Source organism: Amblyomma americanum, chromosome 11, assembly GCF_052857255.1.
Source record: "Amblyomma americanum isolate KBUSLIRL-KWMA chromosome 11, ASM5285725v1, whole genome shotgun sequence".
NCBI classification, from domain to species: Eukaryota; Metazoa; Arthropoda; class Arachnida; order Ixodida; family Ixodidae; genus Amblyomma; species Amblyomma americanum.
The window spans coordinates 55,332,803-55,357,585 of record NC_135507.1 but is presented as its reverse complement, the minus strand read 5'-3'; the positions used below and the strand labels follow the sequence as shown (position 1 = coordinate 55,357,585).

General features: G+C 48.2%; 2 protein-coding genes across 2 annotated transcripts in view; both read left to right on the top strand.

Annotated features, from left to right (window-relative positions):
• The window catches only part of LOC144109637 (uncharacterized), a 41,860-nt gene extending 26,780 nt beyond the window's left edge, over window positions 1-15,080 (top strand). Inside the window, exons 2-4 of the mRNA XM_077642454.1 lie at window positions 10,318-10,478; window positions 13,166-13,358; window positions 14,976-15,080. Of these exons, the coding sequence (XP_077498580.1) occupies window positions 10,435-10,478; window positions 13,166-13,358; window positions 14,976-15,080 (342 nt within the window). The 5' untranslated portion in view covers window positions 10,318-10,434. The remainder of the gene's footprint in view (window positions 1-10,317; window positions 10,479-13,165; window positions 13,359-14,975) is intronic.
• On the top strand, window positions 15,001-18,389 carry LOC144110187 (uncharacterized). The gene is made up of 2 exons (XM_077643022.1): window positions 15,001-15,203; window positions 16,045-18,389. Exons 1-2 carry the CDS (start codon window positions 15,201-15,203, stop codon window positions 17,608-17,610), a joined length of 1,569 nt encoding a protein of 522 aa, XP_077499148.1. The 5' UTR covers window positions 15,001-15,200; the 3' UTR covers window positions 17,611-18,389.
• Window positions 18,390-24,783: the final 6,394 nt, after the last annotated feature.

Genomic DNA, 24,783 nt, shown 5'->3' with positions numbered 1-24,783 from the left:
GATTAATACCGCTAGCTAATCCATTCAGCGCACAAAAAATCAGTAGTCCAGTAGAGGCCTCTCCTCAACAAATTCAACGTCTAAAAGTGGAACCTTTGCTTGCTTTCAAAGCTGATGGTGTACTGGTGGCGTTGCATCGAAGTTTTAATCAATGTCAAACTAGAATTTCAGATTTAGGCGAAGCGGAGACAATATTTTTACTCTTCATTTCACTTTATCCTGTCGACGAACAACAAAAAAACAACCGTGAGCTGTACAATGAAAATTGGCCTTTGAAAAATAGGCTGTTTGAGGAAAGGAAATGGTGTAGTAATAACCTCATCTCGGTGGACAGCCCAATGCACCGTATGGGAAAGGAGAATAATGGTTGTGAAACAAGAAATACTGTGTTGCTATAGTGGAGAGCTCCGGAAGAGTTTAGCCCACCTGTGGGTCTTTACCGTGCACTGACACCGCACGGCACACGAGTGCCTGTCGAGATTCGGCTCCATCGAAACGCTGCCTCAGCCGACTGGATTGATCCCGCGTACTCTGACGCAGCACTCGAGTGCCCTTATCAATGAGAGGCCGAAGCTTCGTAGATTTGACTGCAAAATTCTTCGTCACCCTGGCCTCATATTGACAGTGTAAAACATTGTGTCTGCCTTTGACATCCTCACAATAACTTTCAGTTGTTTAGACATGTGGAATTGCTGTTTAATACCATTTGAATTAAGGAGCAATATACTTATAGCGGAAATCCTCAACCGATAAGTGAGTGAAATAATCCTTAGCTTATCATGCGAAGGTTGCATTCATTATCTGAAACCTGCATTCTTTCAAATCGATGAACCTGAGCGCCTACAATGCATGTAGTGAAGCTAGGTGGTTCACCACGAATGAAAAGAAAGTTTATTTAATGGAAAATTTTGCTGCCGAGCACAAGACGCGAGTTGCATGGCAAAATTCACTGGTTGAGAGACTGTATTCAGCTTTTAGGAGTGTTGCTCCGGTGAGGCTGGCAGTTAGGCGATTCTAGAAATTGCAGTGAAGACAACACACCTCTTTCACTCAGAAATCAGACTGATCTTGCCACGATATTAATGCGATAAGAGAATATGCGTTTCGGTTTCAGCACTTTTAGATTGCCAAAAGCACTGAACAAAAGGCACACAAAGGAAATAAAGATGCACACGAAATGAAATTTTCGTGAACTTTCCGAGCGATAACTTCTCACGGACGTCAAGCGTGAGTGGCGCGGACAGGTTTCGAGGAGCTGCCAAAAGTGTGCGATCAGTAGCGGAGCGTTTAAGTATGGGAGAATGTTTAAATTATTTCACATGTGAATCGAATTATTTTTAACCGGGTTGTGGTTCTACTCACCTGAAGGATTAAACCATGCCGAATCCGCCTTTTTTTCACGACGCGACTGCGCATGCGCCCATCCCCTGGCGACGGTGTCGCGAAACATATTGGAAGGGTCACGCGCCACTCGAGACCGGCCATGGAAGTGTAGACAATCCGGCTTCCTACGTGGGGTGCGTGGCTGCAGCCGTCAGGCGTTCAGTGCGACGCATTTGGCAATGCCTACGACATGTGTTGCATACAGCTGCATTGCCAAATATGTAAAGGGAAGCGAACTCGGATTTTTTCGCTTTCCGAACGCTTCCCGGGACCGCCTTCGATGCGAAGCGTGGATAAAAGCCGTTCGCCGGCTCGACGATCGTGGCCGCTATTGGGCACCGTCAAGACTGTGCGGGAATCACTTTGTGACAGGTGCGGGCTAGGTACTGCGGTTAAATGCGTGTGCAGTCCATCACGAAATGTTTTATTGATGGGCAGGAAGGCCTCGAATGTCACCGCGGCTCCCAGACTTCGTGCCGACGCTTTTTGCTTTCCCAAGCAAGAAGCTCAAATGGGTAAGTGCTGTGAGCCGCTTTCAACGCGCGGTGGAGCGGACAACGAAAAAGAAGCTACGAGAGCATTCACGCATGGTGCTACAATTTTGTCGTAATCTCCTAAGGAAATTTCCTTGTTTATGCCACTACATCTTGGCCAATATCCCCATGTGGGTACGTGCCATGTATTAAGAGGCAGAAGAAGCGGAAGGTGTGTTATGCGTGTGTTCGCATCATATCCATGATGAAAAGGTCTGCGTGGTTTCGTCGGAATGGCTCAATGTGTGCTTCTCGCGTACGTCTTTAAGGACGCGCATGCTTGTTTAACCTATGCAGCGGTGTGCTGTGGGAAAATAAAGTAAAATGCCAGCAGAGCTGCCATGTTGCGAGTACGCTTGTGCTTTTATCGCTCGTGTAGCTATTCGGAAGCGCTTGAGCACAACCATTGCTTGTGAAAACTTGGTTTGGTTTGGTTTAGTGGGGTTTAACGTCCCAAAGCGACTCAGGCTAAGAGGGACGCCGTAATGAAGGGCTCTGGAAATTTCGACCAACTGGGGTTCTTTAACGTGCACTGACATCGCACAGTACACGGGCCTCAAGAATTTTGCCTCCATCGAAATTCTGCCGCCGCGGCCGGGATCGAACCCGCGTCTTTCGGGCCAGCAGCCGAGCGCCATAACCAATCAGCCACCGCGGCGGGATTGTGAAGACTGTTGTCCCCAGTCGTTTTCTGTGCTACGGCGTGCACGATGTAGTGTCCACCTTTTATGGATGGCAGGCATATACAGTGGAAAATGCCATTCTCACTGATCGGGGATATTTCATTGAACATTATGTTCCGAATGTAGCCTACATCTCTGAAGCGGCGGCCCTTGCTCAGCTGGCGATCGCATCGCATGCCGCATGATCGGAGATGCTGAGGAATTTGCTCTTCGGTGGGCTCAGCAGCCTGCCTCGGACTTCACACACCGCCACCAGTCAATCCTAGAAATCCACCAGGCAAAAGGTGCTGCCCAGGACACGCCATCGCTGACAGATTCCTACAAAACGTACTTTGCAGCGGCACTCACTCCGGCCGGGTTGGGCGCACAGTACCCTTCCAATGAGCTTCCAGCGCTGTACGCGAGGTGGCAGCACAGGAACATGAAAAAGGCGGACTGTAAAACAATACCGACTAGCATGATGGTACGAACACCATTCCGTCCGTAATGATGCTCAGGGTTTTGGCGCTGACAGTCACCATCATCAGTATTTATTTTTGTTGAAAAATTCACTGCAACTCGTCACGTTCATTAAGGAGCGGGAACTAGCGCCGAGCGCTGAATATACCCTACATCGAATAAAGGACTTCATGATGATTTCTTATACCACAGATAACGCGACAAGCTAACAAAAGAATTTCTCGATACCGGAGTAGTACAGCTTGCATCAGCAAACATACCATGATCATGCAAGGTTTTTATTAAGGTAATCGTTGAAAAGTTTGAGGAATCTCACCCCGTAGAATATCTGTTATGGGTCCCTATTAGATATATTTTTGGAAATGTGGCGGAATGTTTGAAGGTTGCTTGAAGTGGCTATCTGCAGAAGTGAACTGCGAAGTGACGAAATGGTTATGGAATATCTTACCGACTGGTTGGACACAACCATGAATTAATCCAAAGGTACTTTTGCGTAAGCCTGCTTTAAATGTATGAAACAACGTTCGCTGTTGCAATGCATCGAAAAAAGGACGAATCGTAACTCGGCATGATTTGGCAATATCGAATATAGTACACAACATTCCAGCGGAGACGGAAACACGAGACAAAAGTTGGTTAACGCTCCAGATGTACAGTTTTAATATATGCAGTATATAATATGGGTATCTATATAGTGTAAAGATGCAAATAAAACAAGAAATGTGGACGGCAACAATCTTTGTTAGCACATCGCAGCTCAGTAGTCTAGCGTTCGTGAGCGCCAAACTGTACTCTGTCAGTTTCGTCTTCCGTCTGCTTTGTCTCTTTCGTCGGCACTGGCCAGGCACTGGCACTGGTCGGCACTGGCACTGGCACTGGCCAGGAGGCCGAAGTGGACAATTATCACGGCCGCGGCGGCGATGATCAGGCGATGGCGTGAGGGGCTCGACGAGATAATTAACTGGAGATGTCTGCTGAACTACGCCATGGGGGCCCTGGTATTTATTCGGCAGTGGCAGTGTAGGGGTGGCAGTGTAGTCAGTGGCAGTGTAGGGGTGGCCGGCGGCTGAGGGAAGACGGTGCCATGTGTTGCATAAGCAGGAACAACCGGTTGAGGTCGTGGCCGCGCGCTTCAGCGATATGCCACTGCCCTGGGATGGCAGGTGCTTCCAACTGTGGGCCTTGCGCGTCCGTGGTTGCTCTTACCGAGCGATCAATCATTAAATTTAACTGCCACCTGCCACTGTGGGCAGCTTGATCATTTGCCGGTGGGCAGGTTGCGATGACGCCGCAAGGTCACGTTAGCTAGGTGGCCCACCTGCCTCCTAGGTTTCTCTCTGAAGACCATTTGCCTTATCCATTCCCGTCATTTTTCGCTCATAACGCCGGTGCGGGCAACGCCAACACCGGATTTTTAGGGGAGCGGGCCTTTAACCCTATCGCGTTATTAAGCGGCAGAACGCGCCCACGTATAGCGCAAATGAGAAAAAAGCCAGCAAATGGAATCCTCCAATTAGCAGAGAACCAGCTTCCTACGGGAGCCAAGGAGACAGAGGAAGCTGACAAGCTGGAAAAACAGGAACTAAATACGGCCAAGATGCCGGCAAGACGTCCAGCCCTTATAAAAAAATTTTTAGACTTTCTATAGACTTCTGTTTGTAAAATCAATAAATTCTCTACAGACAAACCCAGAACATTTTCTAGGCAATACAAATCCTATATAAAATCTATAGATTTATGGCCATGCACATTTACTAAACTTTTCTATAGACAGTCTAAAGACTGAATAGACATAAAATATCTATGGGCACGGCACGAGTTCCCTGCGGCACGAGTTCGATGAGGAGATGATCTATTTCGGGGACGTCTAAGAGGTGGGAGATAGTAGTGAGCGCACGGCGTACAAGAAATGCAACCCTAGGGGGAGCAGGAGAAAAGGGGTTGATGGGCACGTAGCTGGGTAGGGTGAGAGGATTGGAGGGCTCTTGCAGCGCGAGCACGTCGGGGCCGTCTGCCCGAGCTAGGAACTGGTGAAGCAGCCCCCGCTTGGAACCAAAGCCTCGACAGTTCCACTGCCAGATGGTTAGGCTAGTGCGTGGTCTCGCCATCACTGAAGCTTTCGTTTGCAGTGTAGGAGTTGGAGACGGTGCGGAGCCGGGCTTTCTTTTTAGGCCACACGGCAGCACAGCCTGTCGCGTGGCGAGACTCTTGCTCCAAAATCAGTCGTCAATTTGGCGAGCAAATTCGTCTAGACGGGTAGTGAGGTTGGCGAATTGATTTGCTAAGGCCTGAATGGCCGTCTCCATTTTTCGCTCACAACGCCGATTCCGACAACGCCTACACCGGATTTTCAGGGGAACGGGCGTTTAACACTATCCCGTTATTAAGCAGCCAGAACGCGCCCACGTAAAGCGCAGATGGGACGAGGGCAGCGAACATAATTCTCCAGTTAACAGAGAACCGGCGGACCAGCCGACTTTTGCAGTTCCTACGGGAGCCAAGGAGACCGAGGAAGCTGCCAAGCTGAAATAACAAACTAAATAGGACCAAGGTGCCGGCAGGACGTCCAGCCCTTGCAAAATTTTTTTTTAGGTTGTCTATAGACTTCTGTCTATAAAGTCAATAAATTCTCTACAGACAAACCCAGGAGAACATTGCCTAGGCAATACAAATCCTATATACAATCTATAGATTTATGGCCATACACATTTAGTAGACTTTTTTCTATAGACCGTCTAAAGACTTCGAATAGACATAAAATATCTAAGGAAGACAAGATGTATATATAGAGAGTCTACAAGAAGTCTATAGAAGACTGTCTATAGACCATTTTTGTAACGAAGCAGCGAAATCCAGCAAGCAAATGTGCCTTGGCTGAAAGGCTCTGACAGCCCGCGAACAGCGTCAACTAAGCGCATTCCAGGAATGTGCTATGCCCTTCATTATTTCGTTTCAAGCTCACCCCTATTCTGTGGGGCGATATAATCCGCAATTTCCCGATATGCTAAGCGGAGCGCTTTAAGGAGTTTATATCATTTTCTCCGAAGAAATATTGTATTTCTTAAACTTAACCTAGTACGCCGCAACGTCCGTTTTTTATTAACCACCTGGTTTCCCAAAATACCTAAATTTAGCATCATCCAACTAGCGACGGCCAAAGCTTCACAAAGAAGATATCGACTCGCTGTTAGCGCATGCATGCTTTTAAGGTTTGGTTAGCTTACTGGGGTTTAACGTCCCGAAGTGACTCGGGCTATGAGGGACGCCGCAGTGGTGGTGGTGGTGCTAGTAGTTTTTATTAAAATAATAGCAAAAAGGAAGGAAAAGATTTTTGCTAGCCCCGGCATCTGCCATCGATACTGAAGCACCTGAGCTGGGGCAGCGGAAATAAAGGATAGCAGGCAGAATGAAGAAATGAAGTGAAAGAGGTGAGGGGACAGGAAGAGAGGATAGGGGGAGAAGTCATATGTACAAACTATTTACACAATAAGAAATGTGTCGAAATTGTGCGCGTGATTAGTTCATGTTGGAGGAATTAAAACGCGCACAGAACGCCGCAGTGGACTCCGGAAATTTAGACCACCTGGGGCTCTTTTTTTACCCGCCCCGTGGCTCAGTGGTTAGCGCGCTCGGCTGCTCATCTGAAGTTCCCAGGTTCGAACCCGACCGCGGCGGCTGCGTTTTTATGGAGGGAGAAAGCTAAGACGCCCGTGTGCTGTACGATGTCAGTGCACGGTAAATATCCCCAGGTGGGCGAAATTGTTCCGGGATCCTTCATTCTGGCACCTCTTTTTTCCTTTCTTCTTTCACTCCCTCTTTTATACCTGCCTTTACGGCACGGTTGAGGTGTCCAACGATATCAGGGACAGTCACTGCGCCATTTCCTTTAATAATAATAATAATTGGTTTTGGGGAAAGGAAATGGCACAGTATCTGCCTATGGGGCACATACTGTGTCATTTCCTAATAATAATAATAATAATAATAATAATAATAATTGGTTTTGGGGGAAGGAAATGGCGCAGTATCTGTCTCATATATCGTTGGACACCTGAACCGTGCCGTAAGGGAAGGGATAAAGGAGGGAGTGAAAGAAGAAAGGAAGAGAGAGGTCCCGTAGTTGAGGGCTCCGGTATAATTTCAACCACCTGGGGATCTTTAGCGAGCACTCACATCGCACAGCAGACGGGCGCCTTAGCGTTTCGCCTCCATAGAAACGCAGCCTCCGCGGTCGGGTTCGAACCCGGGTGCTCCGGATCAGTAGTCGAGCGCTCTAACCAATGAGCCAACGCGGCGAGTCCATTTCCTTTCCCCAAAGACCAATTATTATATCAAATTTTTTTCCGCCGCCGTCCAAATATTATTATTATTATTATTATTATTATTATTATTATTATTATTATTATTATTATTATTATTATTATTATTATTATTATTATTATTATTTCGATGGGGGCGAAACGCAAAGGCGGCCTTGTATTGTGATATTTCAGTGCACTTTATACAGGCGCCTTTTGTGTTTCGCCTCCGTCGCAATGCTCGCCCTGGTCGGGTTCAAACCCGGCTCCACCGGGACAGCAGACGGGTGCCTTTACAGCTAAACCACCGCGGCGGGTGGCGTATACATTCAAAGCAGCGTTTCTGCCGTAGAGTTGCCTATGCCAATGCTTGCAGCGCATAGTTGTCACTACCGCCACTTAGCTTAAAGCACAACTGAGGTGTCCACTGTACCGGGGGCTAGTTATGCGCCTTTCCTTCGCTCTCGACGCTCCCGAAAAATTGAAAATTGGCGTTTATCGCTTCTGCTATTTCTCCTGGGTTCAGTCTATATGAAACAGACACCGAACAAGCTACGGACGGGAGTAGTAACGCTTTCGCTTTACAGTTGGAGACGTGAGGTCAACCTCAACATTCAGCGTGCGGTGTTGACTCACGGCGAAGCCCCCACGTCAAACGCAGCCTGGTACATCGTAAGAGGCCACGCATTTCGCGAGTGGTTTGTCTTCTCTCAGTCTCATTCAAACCACCAACAAGTTCGCTTTTCCTTGTGACTTACCACATTAGACAACGGTAGGAAAGTTGGCTGCACCGTTAAACACATTCCCGGCAAAGTTACAGCAAACATCATATTGCGTGGGATAGTAGAGCCATCTGTTCAGGTTCCCAGGTACAAGTATTAATAATCACGGCCCGCCACCAAGCGGGGCGCTGTTGTAGTTACTTCAGCGCATGTTTTAGAAATCGGACCAAGTAGTCGTTAACGCGATGCGGTATCATTTTCCTGCTGAGTGGCATTCTAAACAGAGCAGTCCAGTCACGGCTAACCAAAGAATTCTGCTCTTTTTTTGCCTTTCCCAGAAATAAAATCTGCAGAGTAAATAGAATAGGCAGTGTACTACACTCTCCAGCAGTGACATTTCGTTTCCGAGTCTGCGGGGCCTTGCATATTTATAACTGTTTTTTTAGGGGGGGGGGGGGGGCGCAGTATCTATCTCATATATCATTGGACACCTGAACCGCGCCGTAAGGTACTGATCATGCGTCTATTATTTATTTATTTATTCGTAGTGTTAATCCTCATTTCAGGGCCACGAGAGTGAGGGAATACAAATTATTCTAACAAAACACTAATACGTACGAACCCGCCGCGGTGGCTCAGTGGTTAGGGCGCTCGACTACTGATCCGGAGTTCCCGGGTTCGAACCCGAACGCGACGGCTGCGTTTTTATGGGGGAAAAACGCTAAGGCGCCCGTGTGCTGTGCCAGGTCAGTGCACGTTAAAGATCCCCAGGTGGTCGAAATTATTCCGGAGCCCTCCACTACGGCACCTCCTTCTTCCCTTCTTCTTTCACTCCTTCCCTTGTCCCTTCCCTTACGGCGCGGTTCAGGTGTCCAACGATATATGAGACAGATACTGCGCCATTTCCTTTCCCCAAAAAACCAATTATTTTTTCTAACACTAATACGTATCAAAACTTCACACCTGGTACCTGATTTAATATCTGCAGCGGGTCCTTGGACCTAAGATATTGAACTTATTTTTGGATAATGGCGGTGTGCTTGGCTTGAAGCACTCTGGCACGGGTCGGTCCGGTATTCCACTGCCTCCGGGATCAGCGCGGGCATATTAGCGCGGCGCGTCTTTTCTTTCGCTCTTTGCTCTCCTATACTTTCCTTTACTTCCTTTCCTAACCTATCCTTTGCTCCTATCCTACTTTCAGCACGTGGCAGCGAGCGTGGCTCGGCTTGAGCCAGTAGGCAGGCCCGGGCTCTTTCCTTTTCCTTCTTCATCTCAGAAACATCAGTCAGTCGCCGTAAGGGAAGGGTTAAAGGAGAGAGTGAAAGAAGAATGGAAGAAAGAGGTGCTGTAGTGGAGGGCTCCGGAATAATCTCGGCCACCAGGGGAGATCTCTAATTTTGAATCCTACTTTGTAATCTATTATTTATTTATTTATTTATTCATGCTGTTAACCTTCATTTCAGCGCCACGAGATTGAGGGAATACAAATGATTCGAACAAAACACTGATACATATCAAAACTTCAAACACTAGAAATAACGACGAGCACTTCGAGTTAAAGCAATCCAAGTGCAACATTCAAATGGTGTTACGCTCGAAATAATTATGCAAAACTCAGAAAGAAATGAACACATATATTAGAATACGGCACGCAGGCAACAACAGGGTAGCGTTGATTAAAATATTTGTCAAAACTTGCTTAAAAGGCTGCTATCGGCTCCTACGTACAACATAAAGAGGCAGTTGATTCCACAGCTGCATCACATCAGGAAAAAAGCAACAGCGAAAGATGCTAGTGCGTGCGAAGCAAGGACGTATTGTGAGATCGTGATTTAATCTGGCACCGAGTTCAACCGGAGGCTGCAAGTGCATGTTCCGATTAATCTTTATTTCTCATTCAGTATTTGGTACATTACTTTAACTATTGTTTGATGAATATTATCTGACAGCATGTTTTACAAAAACCTTTTAAGGCTATTTCCGGTGCTCCTCTAAAACCGCTTTTCTGTCTGTAAACCCCGTGCAAAGCGCCGAGTTACATGGCAGCGGATTTAGCACGCTGAGTGCAATCTTTTTTTTATAAGCTGCTTTCACTTTCTCTCTTTCCCTTCGCATATCTCGCCTTGTGATACGGGAATCGTTCTCGCATGTGGCCATAAGGACCATAAGAAGAAAGAAGTGTCACGCGCTAAGCCACAATCATCATTACTCAGCGTCTTTCCTTTTATGGTTTGCGCAGCTGAAAGCGCAATGGAACGCCATCGGTCGCCATTGTTTCGGGGCTACCTGTGCTGAACAGTGGAAAGCCTAATCCCCACGGTGATACCTCCAGGGATCCGGCACACACCAGGAATGTATGAAGCAAGACTTGGACGTCCTGTCGGAGGGTGAACTGAGCCCGTGAGTTCCCGAAGGGAAAACTTCATGGGCGTAGGATACGTCACAAGAGCTACTATGGGGGCTAGTTGGTATTTCATCGTAAGGGAACGTCGTGTGTGTTTGCGTGTGTCCTTTCTATGCCAGTTAGCCCTTTTCTACCCTTACGCACTATGCGTGTTTGCCATGGCGTGTCATGCAAAACAATATTTGTTGTTGTTGTTAGCCTATCAAAAGAAAAAATATTTAATTTCCTTATGTCTAGGAGGAAGATGAGGAAAAACTTGAGTTGAGCAATCGGTCCAGGGCTCCATGTGCGGGCGCGATCCCGCAGGCCCGCTAGAGCAGATGTCTCTGGTTTTGCGGGTTCGTGCTGGTCAGAGCAGTCATTAAAAGGAGGGCTCTCACTCCATAGCCCCGCTGGCCTGCGCTATCTTCTCGGCGTGCTCGATGAGCCGGCACTGGTGCGTCAGCTCCGTGCTGGACAGGGCATCTTCCCAAGAGGAGCGATGGGGAGGGTTATGAGTGATGTCGCGCAGGCCAAAAACGAATGGTAGAGTGTTGGTCGGTGTCGCTGTTGGCAGCTCGGGCATTTTTCCGGGTAGAAGGTGGGGTAAAACACGTCTTTCTGATAGAGTTTAAGATGCGTGTGCAATAGCTTTGGTCTAGGAGAGTGACAAAGAATCTTCGCAGAACATATTGTGAAGAATCGTTGAAAATGATTTGCTGTGGATAGTGACAAGTTGTTTTTTAGCGTCAGGATTATAAGATGCGTAGGAAATACGACAGGAGGGAATGGCGCCGTACTCGGGGGACTCAATATGTGGTAAGGTTGTGCAGCCGACGTCTTGCTATGTCTCCAGTGGAAACTGCGCTTTGACCTCCTTTCCAAAAGCAGTGTTGTGAAGGTGAACTTTAGGCATTTTCCCTGCGCCATAAAAGAGAGGAATAACTTGCCTGCATGCTGATATTGTTTCCGCAGCACCTGCAAGGTTATTCCTTTTTATCGGGGATACTTTTGTCATAGTAGTGCTAAGTTTAGTCTGAATTCTAGATGGCCTAGTTGCTGACACAGCTGTTATCTACAATTTTTGGTTTTCTCGCTGTATTTTGCAGCTGTGTAAATCTTAAAACCATATGAATTGATGGTGTTTTTGCGGTTTTCGAATGGTGTACTTTTTTGTTTATACCCATATCTGCTCACAACAATCTCCAAATTAAGGCGCTGTATAGGTACTGAAAAGGGTGTATTTAAACAAGAGGCCATGACTAGCAGTCTGCTAGTATAAGCATAAAGCTGTTGTATTTTTCCAGTCCACTCGTAAGAGGCAAAAACTTCGAGGGGAAAATAAAAGCTTGTATTTAAATTTAGGACGGCGCAATGAGCTATGCGAAGAAGAATGGTAGGTATAACGTTAAGAGATAGGAAGAGCGCAGAATAGGTAGGAGAACATACAAGACTTTGTGATATCCAGCTAAGATTTAAAAAAAAACAAGAAATGGCCATAGTATAGACTTGTAATCCAGACGCCAGAGAACCGATGGCCGCTGATGGACAATGGATGGAGTGCGTTCCAAGGTGAGACAAGGGCAGCAAAGTGATAGTGGTAAAGAATAATTTGGACGGATGAGACTAGTAAGCTTACGGAGCCAGAGCAGCGATACCTGGCACAGCACATGTTAATTGGAGATATGTAGGAGACGCCTAATGTAGGAATAATAATAATAATAATAATAATAATAATAATTGGTTTTTGTTTAAAGGAAATGGCGCAGTATCTGTCTCATATATCTTTGGACACCTGAACCGCGCTGTAAGGGAAGCGATAAAGGAGGGAGTGAAAGAATGGGAGAATAGGTGCCGTAGTGGAGGGCTCCGGAATAATTTCGACCACCTAGGGATCTTTAACGTGCACTGACATCGCACAGCACACGGGCGCCTTGGCGTTTTTCCTCCATAAAAACGCAGCCGCCGCGGTCGGGTTCGAACCCGGGAACTCCGGATCAGTAGTCGAGCGCCCTAACCACTGAGCCACCGCGGCGGGGCATGTAGGAAAGGCCTAGTTGATGAATTTGGGCAGGAGATGATGATGATGTGGGGACTGTAATAATAATAAATGGGTTCTGGGGGAAAGGAAATTACACAGTATCTGTCTCACATTTCGGCGGACACCTGAACCACGCTGTAAGAAAAGGGATAAAGGAAGGAGTGAAAGAAAAAGGAAGAAAGAGGTGCCGTAACTAGTAGTTTGATGTGCTAATTCTTTTAAAGTTCTACGAGCTCTTCTTTTTCACCAAAATGCTGTCTGTTATTTAACTGTCAATATTGTTCTCTTGTTTTTATTCATTGATTTTTCAAAATTCACGATTGGTGCTACATTTTTGTCATCATCTTGCATGGAAACTTCTTTGCTTATTCAACTACACCTTGGCCAATCCCCCCGCGTGGGTATGTGCCATATACCTGGGGTGAAGAAGAAGAAGAAGAAGTGGACGGCTCCGGAATAATTTCGACCACCTGGTGATCTTTAACGTGCACTGACAACGCACAGCACACGGGCGCCTTAGCGTTTCGCCTCCATCGAAACGCGAAAGTAAGGGCAGGGAGCCGGTTTGAGTGCAGCGTGCTACATCAGTGATGTAATCGTCGTCGTGGTCATGAAGGCGTTCTTCCATGAACACATTTTCTTTCCACCGGCTGTGCACTGAAGCTTCTCGGGAGAGATCCTCAGCGGGGACCAGAAGCCCAAGCACCGACAGCCGAACGACGTGCTACCCCTGAGCCTGGCGCTCAACCAGGCTGTCGCCCTGGTGTTCATCAGAGCGCTCGCCTCTCTTGGTGCCTGGCTATTCGCTGAGCCTGACGTCATCAGTGCGCCTCCGCGCAAATGCCTAGCCTGCGAGGTGAGCTTTCCCTATTACGGCTCGTTCAGGGCTACGATAATATTCGTTATTTGAAACAAAAGCTGCACGCGAGATGATGTAGACACTAAACGTATGTGGGACGAGCGTAGACTGTCGATACGAGATTTCTGGAACAGTGCTGTCATCCTACCGTCAAAGAGCGGTAGCACTGTGTGTCTCGTCTTCCCTTCGTCTGTCGTCTGCCAGCGCTAAAATGTTCAGACTGTCGTTTGGGCTAGTTGGTGAAAGATCATGATGGAGAAAAGCGTGAAAAGGTCGAAACACAAAGACAAGAGGGAAGACACCACAAGAAGACACTACAAGCACTTGTGCCTTCCCTCTTCGTGTTTAGACCTTTTTGCGACCAACGGTGCGCATGCGCAGTAAATACTCGTCACCGTTCATAGCGCCAACACAATCATCTCGTGCAACCGAGAAATTTGAACTCCTTATAGAATACATGAAACGAAATCCCGCTGACACACTTGTACGGACTGTGTTCGGATATCTTGGAGGCTTCAAGGATGTCCCGTGCCGTTTGGTCTTTTGCATAGCCGACGAACTTTGTCAACCCGACAAGCGGTAAGCAATCGCTATCACAATATTCGCAGCGTTCTGGTCGACGTTTCTCGGAATTCGATTCCGAAGACTTCTCATGTTCTCGTTGACCTTGTTATTACAAGGTACCGTGTGGCCTACATAAACCAGAAGGCAAGTAAACGGAAGCCTGAGACACTGCGCCCGTTTTGCATAACACATGCATATTCTTGTGGTTGATGCCACGTTCGACGTTTCTACTTTTATCTTTATTTGTTAAGACACGCAAATGAGACAGCTTGCAGGGCGCGGTTTGCCTCTTCTATGATTACCTTTCCTGTGAAACTATGCGTCTATCCCCATCGTACGTTCGTTTAGTGTTGGTTAATTTGGGTGGCAGAAAGTTAGGTGGGCGGTTGATATTAAGAAGTTTGCGGGGATAGGGTGGCCGCAGCTCGAACAGGACAGGGTTATTTGGAGAGATACGGGAAATGCCTTTGTCCTGCAGAGGCCGTAATCAGGCGGAATTTGAGGTCATGGTTAGAGTCCTTTGCCCTGCTGTGGGCGCGGCTGAGACGGTGATTGCCTCCGCATGCCAGTACTTGGGCTAATAATTCGAGATTATTAGAAGCCTGACTGGGGGAAAAATGTGTCGTTGGTCAGAGAATTCGCCGATTGGCTGGAACGACGTGACGTGACCACATTGGATAATTTCCATTCCCCCGAGTGCGTGGTAACCTCATCTGACCGGACATGACATCGCCAGGTCGGAAATGAAGTCACCTTCGGTGAAAGCATCAGCAAACTCTAGCGCTATCACACTGTCGACACATATTGTGAACTCTGAACAAGAATATGCCGGTTTGGGAGTAAAATGTGGGTAAGCTCCCTTTTATAAAAAGGCAGTGTGCTAGAGGACATCATTCTCCCCTTTTACTTCTTTCTTTGCAGAGTGTGTAAACGGCAGTGCGCTAAAGGAGAACATGCCCGCTTTTTACTCTTTTCTGTTTAGGTGTCCCCGTGAATCTTTTGCACTTCCGTCGATTTCTTAGTCATAAGGGGCGTCTCATCGAAGCGCAGGAGGCCAAGGCGTTCCTGGACAGGGTGTCCGAGCCACGGTTGTCGCCGTGCGACGACTTCTACGAGCACGTGTGCGGCCGATGGGGCGCCGCGCCGTCCTTCTAAGCGGCGCTGACGGCCGAGGGGCACCGTGCCCTGCGCGACGCCCTCACCTCCTACCCACGGGGGTGCACAAAGGCCTACGCGACGTTTGAGAAGCTGGCCACTTACTACCGCTCCTGCTACATGGTAAGCTATAGTTCGGTTTAGGGGGTTTCACGTGCTTTGGCGGCTCAGGTTGTGAGTGACGCCCTAGTGAAGGGCTCCGGAAATTTCGTCCACCTGTGGTTCTTTAACGTGCACTGACATCGCACAGTACACGGGCATCTAGAATTTCGCCTCCATTAAAATTGGACCGCCGCGGCCGAGGTCGAACCCGCGTCTTTCGGGCCAGCAGCCGAGCGCCATAACCACTCAGCCACCGCGGCGGCGCAAAGCCACCCTAGTGATTGTGCGACCAATATTCCTCTTCCCGAAAAACATCTCGCGCGCAGCTGGCGTGACGCTCCTCCGAACTTACCGAAGCTTGGCTAGTAACTCCTCTTTCTAGGCAACGGCACAAGATCAAACGAACGGGCATATGCCCACAAAAGTTTTCGGAACGCCGAAATTAAGAATAACGTCAATTTCCTTGCTGACTAGAAGCGCAGCCAGGAAATAAGGAATGCGTTGTGCAGATCACGCTGGGAACATCAATGCACACCCGTAAATTCATGGCTGCATATTCTTAGGCTGCCCAGTAATTATACTTAATTGAAATTATCGTGTTCCAAAAAATTTTGCGGGCACCTATACGTACGTACGGTGACAAGATTCTTGGCTTATGTGAGGGTTTTAGTGCTTTCTGACTAATACTATGCAGAGCATTCTTATGGTCTACACAGAACTTACTATTTCTACAATCTATAAGGCAGCACTGCGCCCTATACGTGCTGTTCCGAGCATACTGGTTTCATGCCGCTCTCACGGCAGTTGCAGACCAAACGCGTTCGCAGTGCAACTCCTCACTCTGAAACTCTCTCGCTCGCAGGACATGGAGAGTCGCCATGACATTGCCTATTTCGTCGAGCGCTTCTCGGAGACCACCGGCCTCCGCTGGAATACGCCCATCGCCAAGAGAAGTCCCCACGAACTGGTCGACGTGCTGGTCGCCATGAGCGCACGATTCGCCGTCTCAGTGGTCATCAGGGTGGTCATGAACGAGCTGATGTACAGCTTCGTCGTGTCTCCGCTCGAAGACGACAAGCTGATCAGTCCGTCGAGGTTGTCCACACTGCTTGAGACGGTGGTCGTCCTGGTGAACCGTTCTCTGGAAGGCGATCCACAAGGAATCACGAACCGAACGCAGGAACTCCACCGGAAGATCCTGGAAGCATACAGCAGCCGCGACCGCAACGAGTCCAGGCTCCTCGGTGACGCCAAGACTGCCCTGCCCCACCTCGGACTCGGCGACACTGAGATCTGGCTGCAAGCCGTGGAGAGACACGCTCGCTTGAACGTCACCAATGACTCGATGGTGGCCTTGGACGCTCCCAAGCTGCTGAAGACAAGCCTGCAGCTGTTCGCCCTCGCTGACGACACGGCCCGCTCGGTGTACCTGTTCGCGCACGTCGTGAATGCCGTCTCAGCCGTGTACGACCTCAACGTGAAGGTAGACGGCCGGCCGGATGTCGCGAGTGAGACGTGTCTGCTGCGGCTCAACGCAAAGGAACTGTCCGCTGCTCGGCGCTCTTTCGAAATATCTACGCTGGCTCCGCAGCGCACCGTGATCGCCATCAGGGAGATGATGACCCTGGTCACGCTTCAGCTCGTCAAGCGGGTGTCTCTCAACCGGCGTGTCGAGGCCTCGGCGCGGATTCTGGTCAGCCAGAGCCTGCGCTCGTACTCTTACAAAAGCGTCTTCTCGGGACCGTACCTCAACATGAGCCGTCTGGAGAGCACCTACAAAGCGTTTCCAGCCACGCCTAATCTGTACCAGGAGAGCATGTGGCATGCGCACTTTCTGGTGCCCGAAAAACTGCTCTACACTTGCGTGGATGGCAAGCTGCTCGCCGACGTGAGCCAAGAGATGTGCCTGTCCCCCTACTTCCTGCTCCCGCCCATGGTGTACGGGGAGGCGGACAAGTTCTTCAACTACGCCTCTCTGGGCTTCTTCATGGCCACCAGAATAGTGCACGCCTTCCTCTCGTCCAAGACGAGGACTGAAGAGGAAGAGCGCGCCGTCACCTCGCTATTGGAGACGGCGACCGAGTGCCACAAGCAGGCGGGTGACGCCAAGCACGCGTCGGACGTGGTGGACGCCTTGAGCTTCGCCTTGGGGCTCCGCGCCACCCTTGAAGCGTACCGCACTTGGTCGACATCGGCGCTAAAGTCGGGGGAGAAGACCTCCATGCTCCGGACATTTTTCCGAAGGGCCTGCCTCACGGTCTGCTCACAGTCGCCGTCGGGACACCGACAACACGGGGGCAGCTACGGACGCTTCAGCTCCAGACAGGCCTGCAACGTCGCTGTCAGGAGCATGCCGGAATTCTTCGTCGCGTTCCAGCGCAGGATCGTCCGCAATATGAGCAGGAACGGCATCTGCACGTTATTTTAGTCTTTAGTAACATACTCTTCCGCACACGTGCCGTCTAGATTCGCTTTGAGAAAAGTTACGTGGAAACAATCGGCCATATTTAGTTGAAAGCGTACCGTGTAAAATGTATACCTCGAGTACATTCTCGCTAACATCTAAGTGACAATAATCTTCGCGTGAAAAGGAGTATTCAAAAACCGATACAAACTGGCTCTGTGGGAGTCCAATGCTATTTGCTACACCGACCGTCGCCAATGTGACCAGGGCTCTGTAGTGAACTACGAACCAGCGGCCCTGCGTTTCATAGGTTTCGTCAAGCACGGAGAAAAGTAACCTCCGAACAGACTGGCTTATAGCAGAGTTTGCGAACGCTCATGCTTTTTTCTGCCTACGTGCTTGAATTCTCCTGCTTCGTTTAACGAATGCGGGACTGTCGACGGATTCATAAGATCCGCCGGCACTTGCGAGTGATCAACTGGTTAAAATGCGGCCATTTCAACACGTTAGTTGCAAATGCTACAGTTGGTGCTATCATTCGGCGACGATAACACGTAACTCCTGTCTTTCAGCAACTAATCTAATCTCCGTCGATTGGAGTTTAGCGGCCGTCCTGTCTACTGTCTATTTGCGCGTGTATTTTTTAGCGCTGTGTAACTTTACTTTTAAGTTGATATAATATGACTTGGAACTGGGAGCAGAAATCATTGACTACGATTTAGACCGATAAATGTATTCGATAATAGAATTCGGTTATTACCTGACAACAAAGTGCCGGATTCTAACGATACGGAATAACTTGGAGCAGGAAAAGCAGATGTCATGTCAGCGATGATATTTTCGTCACCTGGAACGTATATCGCTGATCCACTGTAGCGGCTGTCATCTCAGAGGCAAAATTTCGCGTGATATTACGGAATATTCTACCTGTGCAAACCATTATAAGACAAGTTTCGAAGAGACGTATAGTCACTGTTATATGGTTCTGGAGAAATACCACAAAGGATGCAAGGCCACAAAGTGACAGGCTTGATGAGGCGAACGGCTGAACGACGCCTTCCTCGTCTCGCGGGGAGGTTACTGACAAGGACTGAGAATCAATAACTGCGACATTTTCTGTTAAGAAATCTATGCCAAGGTTGACGTCGGGGGAACACTGGTCGAGTACTGCGAGTGTTCCCTGGCACGTCTCTTCTCGAACCGTTACCTTAGACCTGCTTGTGCAAGTCGGAGTGATCGAGTGACCAACGTCAGCCGAAATCTGAGGGCCCGTACAAGGCGTTACCATTTTCGAGTTGTAGCGAATGGCCTACTTGGAACAGAGTACTCGGCACCGGTGTCTGCAGCCGTTACAACGGTCATGCCAGACTTGCTCGGACAGAGCAGACCCACATAGCGAGGGAGACTATTGCGCTACTCGTACGGCTGCTACTTGGCGATTGCCAAGCCGGTTCATTATTCGAAATTAATCCGGAGCTGTCCACTGCGGCACCTCTTTCTTCCTTCATTCTCTCTGTTCCTCTATCTCTCCCCTCAAGGCGCGATTCAGGTGTCCGTCAAGACGTGACCGATACTGCGCCATTTCCTTCTCCCAAATAAATCTTCAAGCGAAAGATTTACTTGCCGCGAACATGCGACTGTGGCTGTGCTCCGAGGAGGCACGTGACGTCACAACGCGCGCCTTGCCGCGGATATTTCACTCTCTCTCTCGCTCCCTAGTTCCCGGGTCAAGTCAAGTCAAGTCAAGTCAGTTTTATTTACATCATTATGATGTGGGCAGGCTCAGGCAAAAAGCGAACGATTTTCGCTTGCGGGAGCCCGAGCCCCCCTACATGGCGTACAGCAAGGGCAAAAAATTTTTTTTTTTAAAGTACAAAATCCACACACGCTACCTAACAGAATATAATACAGGAATTTCAGAACAATCGATATAAACTCTTGGTACATGTTCATTAATACGCAATACATTGGTGTTAACATAGATGCAAAAGTCATTCGTGTCACACTTTTCACACAAAGGGAATACAGTGGTTTACAAAAAATGATTTCTTAGAGTTTGTGTACTAGATGTTTCAAGAGAAAAACGTTCAAAGATGAATTTGTTTAGTAACCTTGGAACTGCATGACGCATCATCTGTCGACCATGTTCTGTACGGCAAAAGGGAATGGTCCAACGTTCGTGTTTTCGAAACGAGTATGGCGTTGAGTTTGTTTCGAGGGATGACAATGTTGTCAAGAAATTGTCACCGTGAGAAATGGATTTTTTATATCTTATGGCTAAGAAAAATTCGCATAGCTTATGAGCGGGTAAGATTTTGAATCTCTTAAACAGTTCTTCGGTATGTGCGAGGTAGTCAACATTTGCTATATAACGTACTGCTTTCTTTTGCAGCATGTATATCTTGTGCAGGTTAGATTGAGTAGTAGAGCCTCAGACAAGGAAACAGTAGTTAACATACGACATGAATAATGTGTTGTATATTATTAATTTAATCGATACGGGTAGATAGGAGCGAAATTTCGCGAGAATTCGGACGCACTTTGATAAATTGGTTAAAGAGAAGCTAATGTGAGGGTCCCAGCTCATGTTCTTGTTAAAGAAAATTCCTAGTGTTTTTACTGTGTCAACCACCTCTATAATAGAGTTGTCTATTTTTAGCCTAAGATCTGATGTAACGGCACTCTGCCGCTAATGAAAAAGTACCGCTTTTGTTTTTTTACTATTTATTATCAAGGAATTTGCTGCGCTCCACGATTTCAACTTTTCTAACACACTGTTTGTGTTTGAAATGAGCAATGGAATATTATTGCCACTAAATAAGAGACTGGTATCGTCTGCATACAGAACATATTTTGGAAGGTTACTGATATTTGTTATGTCGTTTATGTATACAATAAACAGTAGCGGTCCTAAAATGCTTCCTTGTGGAACTCCAGTGGTTATAGGTTGAAGAGTTGAAACATGCTGATCTATTGTTACACATTGATATCGATGCTGTAGGTAGGACTTTAGTAGACAAGCTGCAGTACCACGGATTCCATATTTTTCTAGCTTGTTGAGTAGTATTTGATGGTTTAGACGATCAAAAGCCTTCGAGAAATCCACAAAAACACCTATGCACATCTCCCTATTTTCAAGTGCCTCCAGGATTATCTCTTTTTGCATTAGTAAGGCTGTTTCAGTAGACCTGTTTGGGCGGAAACCATGCTGTGACGGATTAATGAGGTTAAGTTTATTGCAAAAGTTCATGAGTCTTTTATGAATTACTCTTTCTAGGCCCTTAGAAAAAATCGGCAGAATAGAAATCGGTCGATAGTTGGACATATCGTTTTTATCGCCACTCTTGAAAAGTACAATCACTCTGGAGATCTGCATTAATTTGGGAAAGCAACCTGTTGATAACGCCAGATTATATATATAAGTCATTTGGGGGGGCAATCGAATCCGACCGCGGCGGCTGCGTTTTTATGGAGGCAAAACGCTAAGGCACCCATGTGCTGTGCGATATCGGTGCACGTTACAGAACCCCAGGTGGTCGAAATTAATCCACAGCCCTCCACTACGGCACCTCTTTCTTCCTTCTTTCAGTCCCTCCTATATCCCTTCCCTTCCGGCGCGGTTCAGGTGTCCGCCGATATGAGACATACTGCGCCATCTCCTTTCCCCCAAAAATAATTATAATTATCTCGCTACCTAGACACTACTGCTCATGCGCCACTAGTAGCACCGAGCCACAGGTGTACGGCCGCTGCGCAGCGCCGCGCTTTTCGTCAAAATCTGACTTTCTATTTCAGTTTTTCTTTCTTCTTGCTCTCCCTCCTTTATCCCTTCCTGTAATTCGCGGTTCAGGTGTTTACCGAGATATGTAAGACGGTTACTGTGCCATTTCCTTTCCTCAAAAACCAAAAAACAACTGAGCTGACGGCGTTCATAGAGTTTATTGGCATTAACTTTGCAAAGGCCGTTCATTTTCGCGAAAGGAAAGGCGCACAACCAGCTCCGTGGTTCAGTGGAGACCTCAATCTCGCTTTCTTGTACTTGGCGTTGGTGTCCAACTGCAAAAGTCTGCTCTGACTGCTTTCCGCACACTGGATAGGCAGCGCGCCGTCCCTGCCACCCTGGGAGGTGCATGCAGTTGATGGTCGATCGCGAGAGATTGATCACCAAACGAACGCTGCGGCCCAGCTATTGCTGCAGTGCCGCATGTCAGCCACAACGCTGTGAGCGTTAATGCATTCAGGACACATCTCTCTCTCACCACCGCCACATGTATCAAAGCAATAATGAGGCGTCCGTATATTCAGGGAGCCAGTTATGCGCCCTTAGTTTGCTCAGAGCCATCGCCGTCTAGAGCCTTGTCAACGCCAATGAACAGAGGGAACGCCATCTTTCGCTTTGTATATCCTGGATTAGCTCAGCTAATCGGCATTAATTTCTTCTGGTTGCAGTGGAACAGCCACTCCCAAAATGTTGCCGCTTCTGGTTTTCCCTACGATGTCTAGGCCATCTTCGCTTCAGACCGCTGTATATAAGAAAGTACGCGGGAAAGGCGACCGGGAATAGTTATATGCTAACGGATGCGGCAGCTGACCGCGCAGCGCTCGTGGCGCGTTGGGACTATACCCTAGCGGAGCCATTCGTCGGTAAAGGCAGTTGTGGTACTCGTGAACAGCCCCTCAGCAATGGCAGCACAGAGGCCGAGGATCGGCAGTGTGCCAGACACCGCTTTTGAATGGGCCGACACGACAAACGGCTGCGGCGTATGCCATTGAAAATTTAAAATTGCTTTTGAAGAATGGAAATGACGCAGCAACGACGTCATATTTTGGTGGGCAACCAGCCGTGCCTTAAGGAAAGGGATAAAGGAGGGATAAAGAGAAGAAAGGAATAAACAGGTGCCGTAATGGAAGGCTCCGGAATAATTTCGACCACCTGGGGATCTTTAAGGAGCATTAGCATCGCACAGCACACGGGCGCCTTTCGCGTTTCACCTCCATCGGAACGCAGCTGCCGCGGTGGTTCGAATTCGTGTTCTCCGGCTCTGTAGACGAGCGCCCTATCCAGTCAGTCGCCGCGGCGGATATACCATGGCCTGTGGCGATTTCGGTTGAAGCAGTTCGGGTTGCGTGAGCGCCTGCTGCAGGTCTTTACGAATAAAGACCGACAAGCATGAAAACTGCGCCGGCAAGCTGTGTCATCGAAAAGAGCTCCTCGCGACCTACGGCCCTTAGGACAACGAAGATTTTGCTCTTGATGACCCTCGTCAGATAACGGAATTTGAGTGCGAAATCACTAGTTCACGACGTCAAACTGGCTGACCGGTATTGTGTAAAGCTTGACCTTGGGCAAACCATAAATAAATGAAATAAACATTGCCCCACTGCGATTCGAACTCTCAAGGGCGCGAAAAGATCGGCGCAGCTGGTGCAGTGCACGAAAGCACCGTACTATCACCGCACCCGATCGCGCCTAAATAAAAAGTTGAGGCGCGATAACACACGCATGTGATCAACACACACACAAGCGCACACACGCACGCATGTCCGCACGCACGCGCACACACACGCGCACGCGCGGATGCGTGCACGCACACACACGCACACACACGCACGCAAACAGAGACAGAGGGAGAGAGAGCCTTGCAGCACAGTCTCGGGCTGAGCATTTCACATCATAATCTTCGTCAATTCTAATGTCAAGCTAATGTTGCGATAGTGACATATGTGCGCGGCATGCGATAGCGTGGACAGTGTTGTAGCAGGAACACAGCACATGGACCATGCGGGTTGGCGTAGACATTGCTGCGTAAACGCGGTATTTTATAAATGGTAAATTGGCAAGATGGTGAAAAAGCTCAAGACGCGCATAACTGGCTCCATAGGTCAGTGGAAACCTCAAACGTGCTTTCAGGTACGTGACGGTGGGGCCCACCTGCAAAGAACCATGCTTTCCCAATGTTCCGTATGCTAATGTTCCCAATGCTTCCCACAATGTTTCGTACTTAGCAATACTAAACCACCAAACTACGTGTAATTTGTTGTCTAAATTTGCAGGATTGTTTAAATTCAGCTATCACGCACTTTTATTTTCCAAAAACCCGGCTTCCACAGCTTCGTTTCCTGCCAGGCGGCACACCGTCGGAACCAAGTTGGCCGTAGGGCGCCTCAAGGCACCCAATCTGACGACTGGGGTATTCAGAATGATCGCACCGACTGTGCGGCAATGCGCCGAACTTCTTGGAAGCCAGTCGCAGTGGGTCTGCGACGACAGCTACGCGAATTGGTGTCGCAAAACGGCTCATATACACTGCGCTGCGTTGACAATCGCGCTATGTGAAGCAGGCTTTAGGTATCGAAAATGAAAATTTGTTTTTGAGGAAAGCAAATGACGTCGTAACTGTCGCACCTACCACGGTGGGCACCTGAACCGCGCTTTAAGGGAAGGGATAAAAGAGGAAGAGACAGAAGAAAGGTAGAGGTGCCTTAGTGAAGGCCTCCTGAATAATTTCGACCACCTGGGTATATTTAACGCATGGGAGTCTTTCTCGTTTCGCCTCCCTGAAGATTTGGAGTTTTGACCTAGAATACCGACCCGGCATGAAAAACACGCAGGGCAGCTAACACAAGCGGTCATGCATCTTTCTTGGTGTTCCAAATTTTGGTACGAACAAATGAAAACTTCTGCGTGCGTAAGTTTCACGCAGCTTTTGAACACTTCACTTTCCTATCTCATTAACCACCAGAGCTACAAGTATCATGCAATACCGTAACACTACACAACACGAAGCGAAGAACCCAGCCACGCAATGTTTGCATAGACAGCAGCCATGAAGCCTGAGTACTTGTCCATACAAATGCTACGTCAATGAACCGCAAGTGTTCAAGCGGGAATCTTAGTATGAATTTTATTGAACACACTGCAAATTATATCCAAAAGAATCTGTTTGTCCAAATCACCAGAAGTGCACAAAAGTAATTTCAAGCTAGGCAACTGCTACATATGTATGATATCCCAAATAAGAAAATAGCATTATGCAAGAAGCACTTCACAGACATGAAGCCCAACATCTCGATACCATTTAAACAACCTTCAATGCTTTGACTGAGAAAGTGGAAGCTACACACCTGACCTCCCAAGCTACACACCGCATCCGATATAACACAAACTCGGTTAACTGCCAAGCTTGTTGAAACATC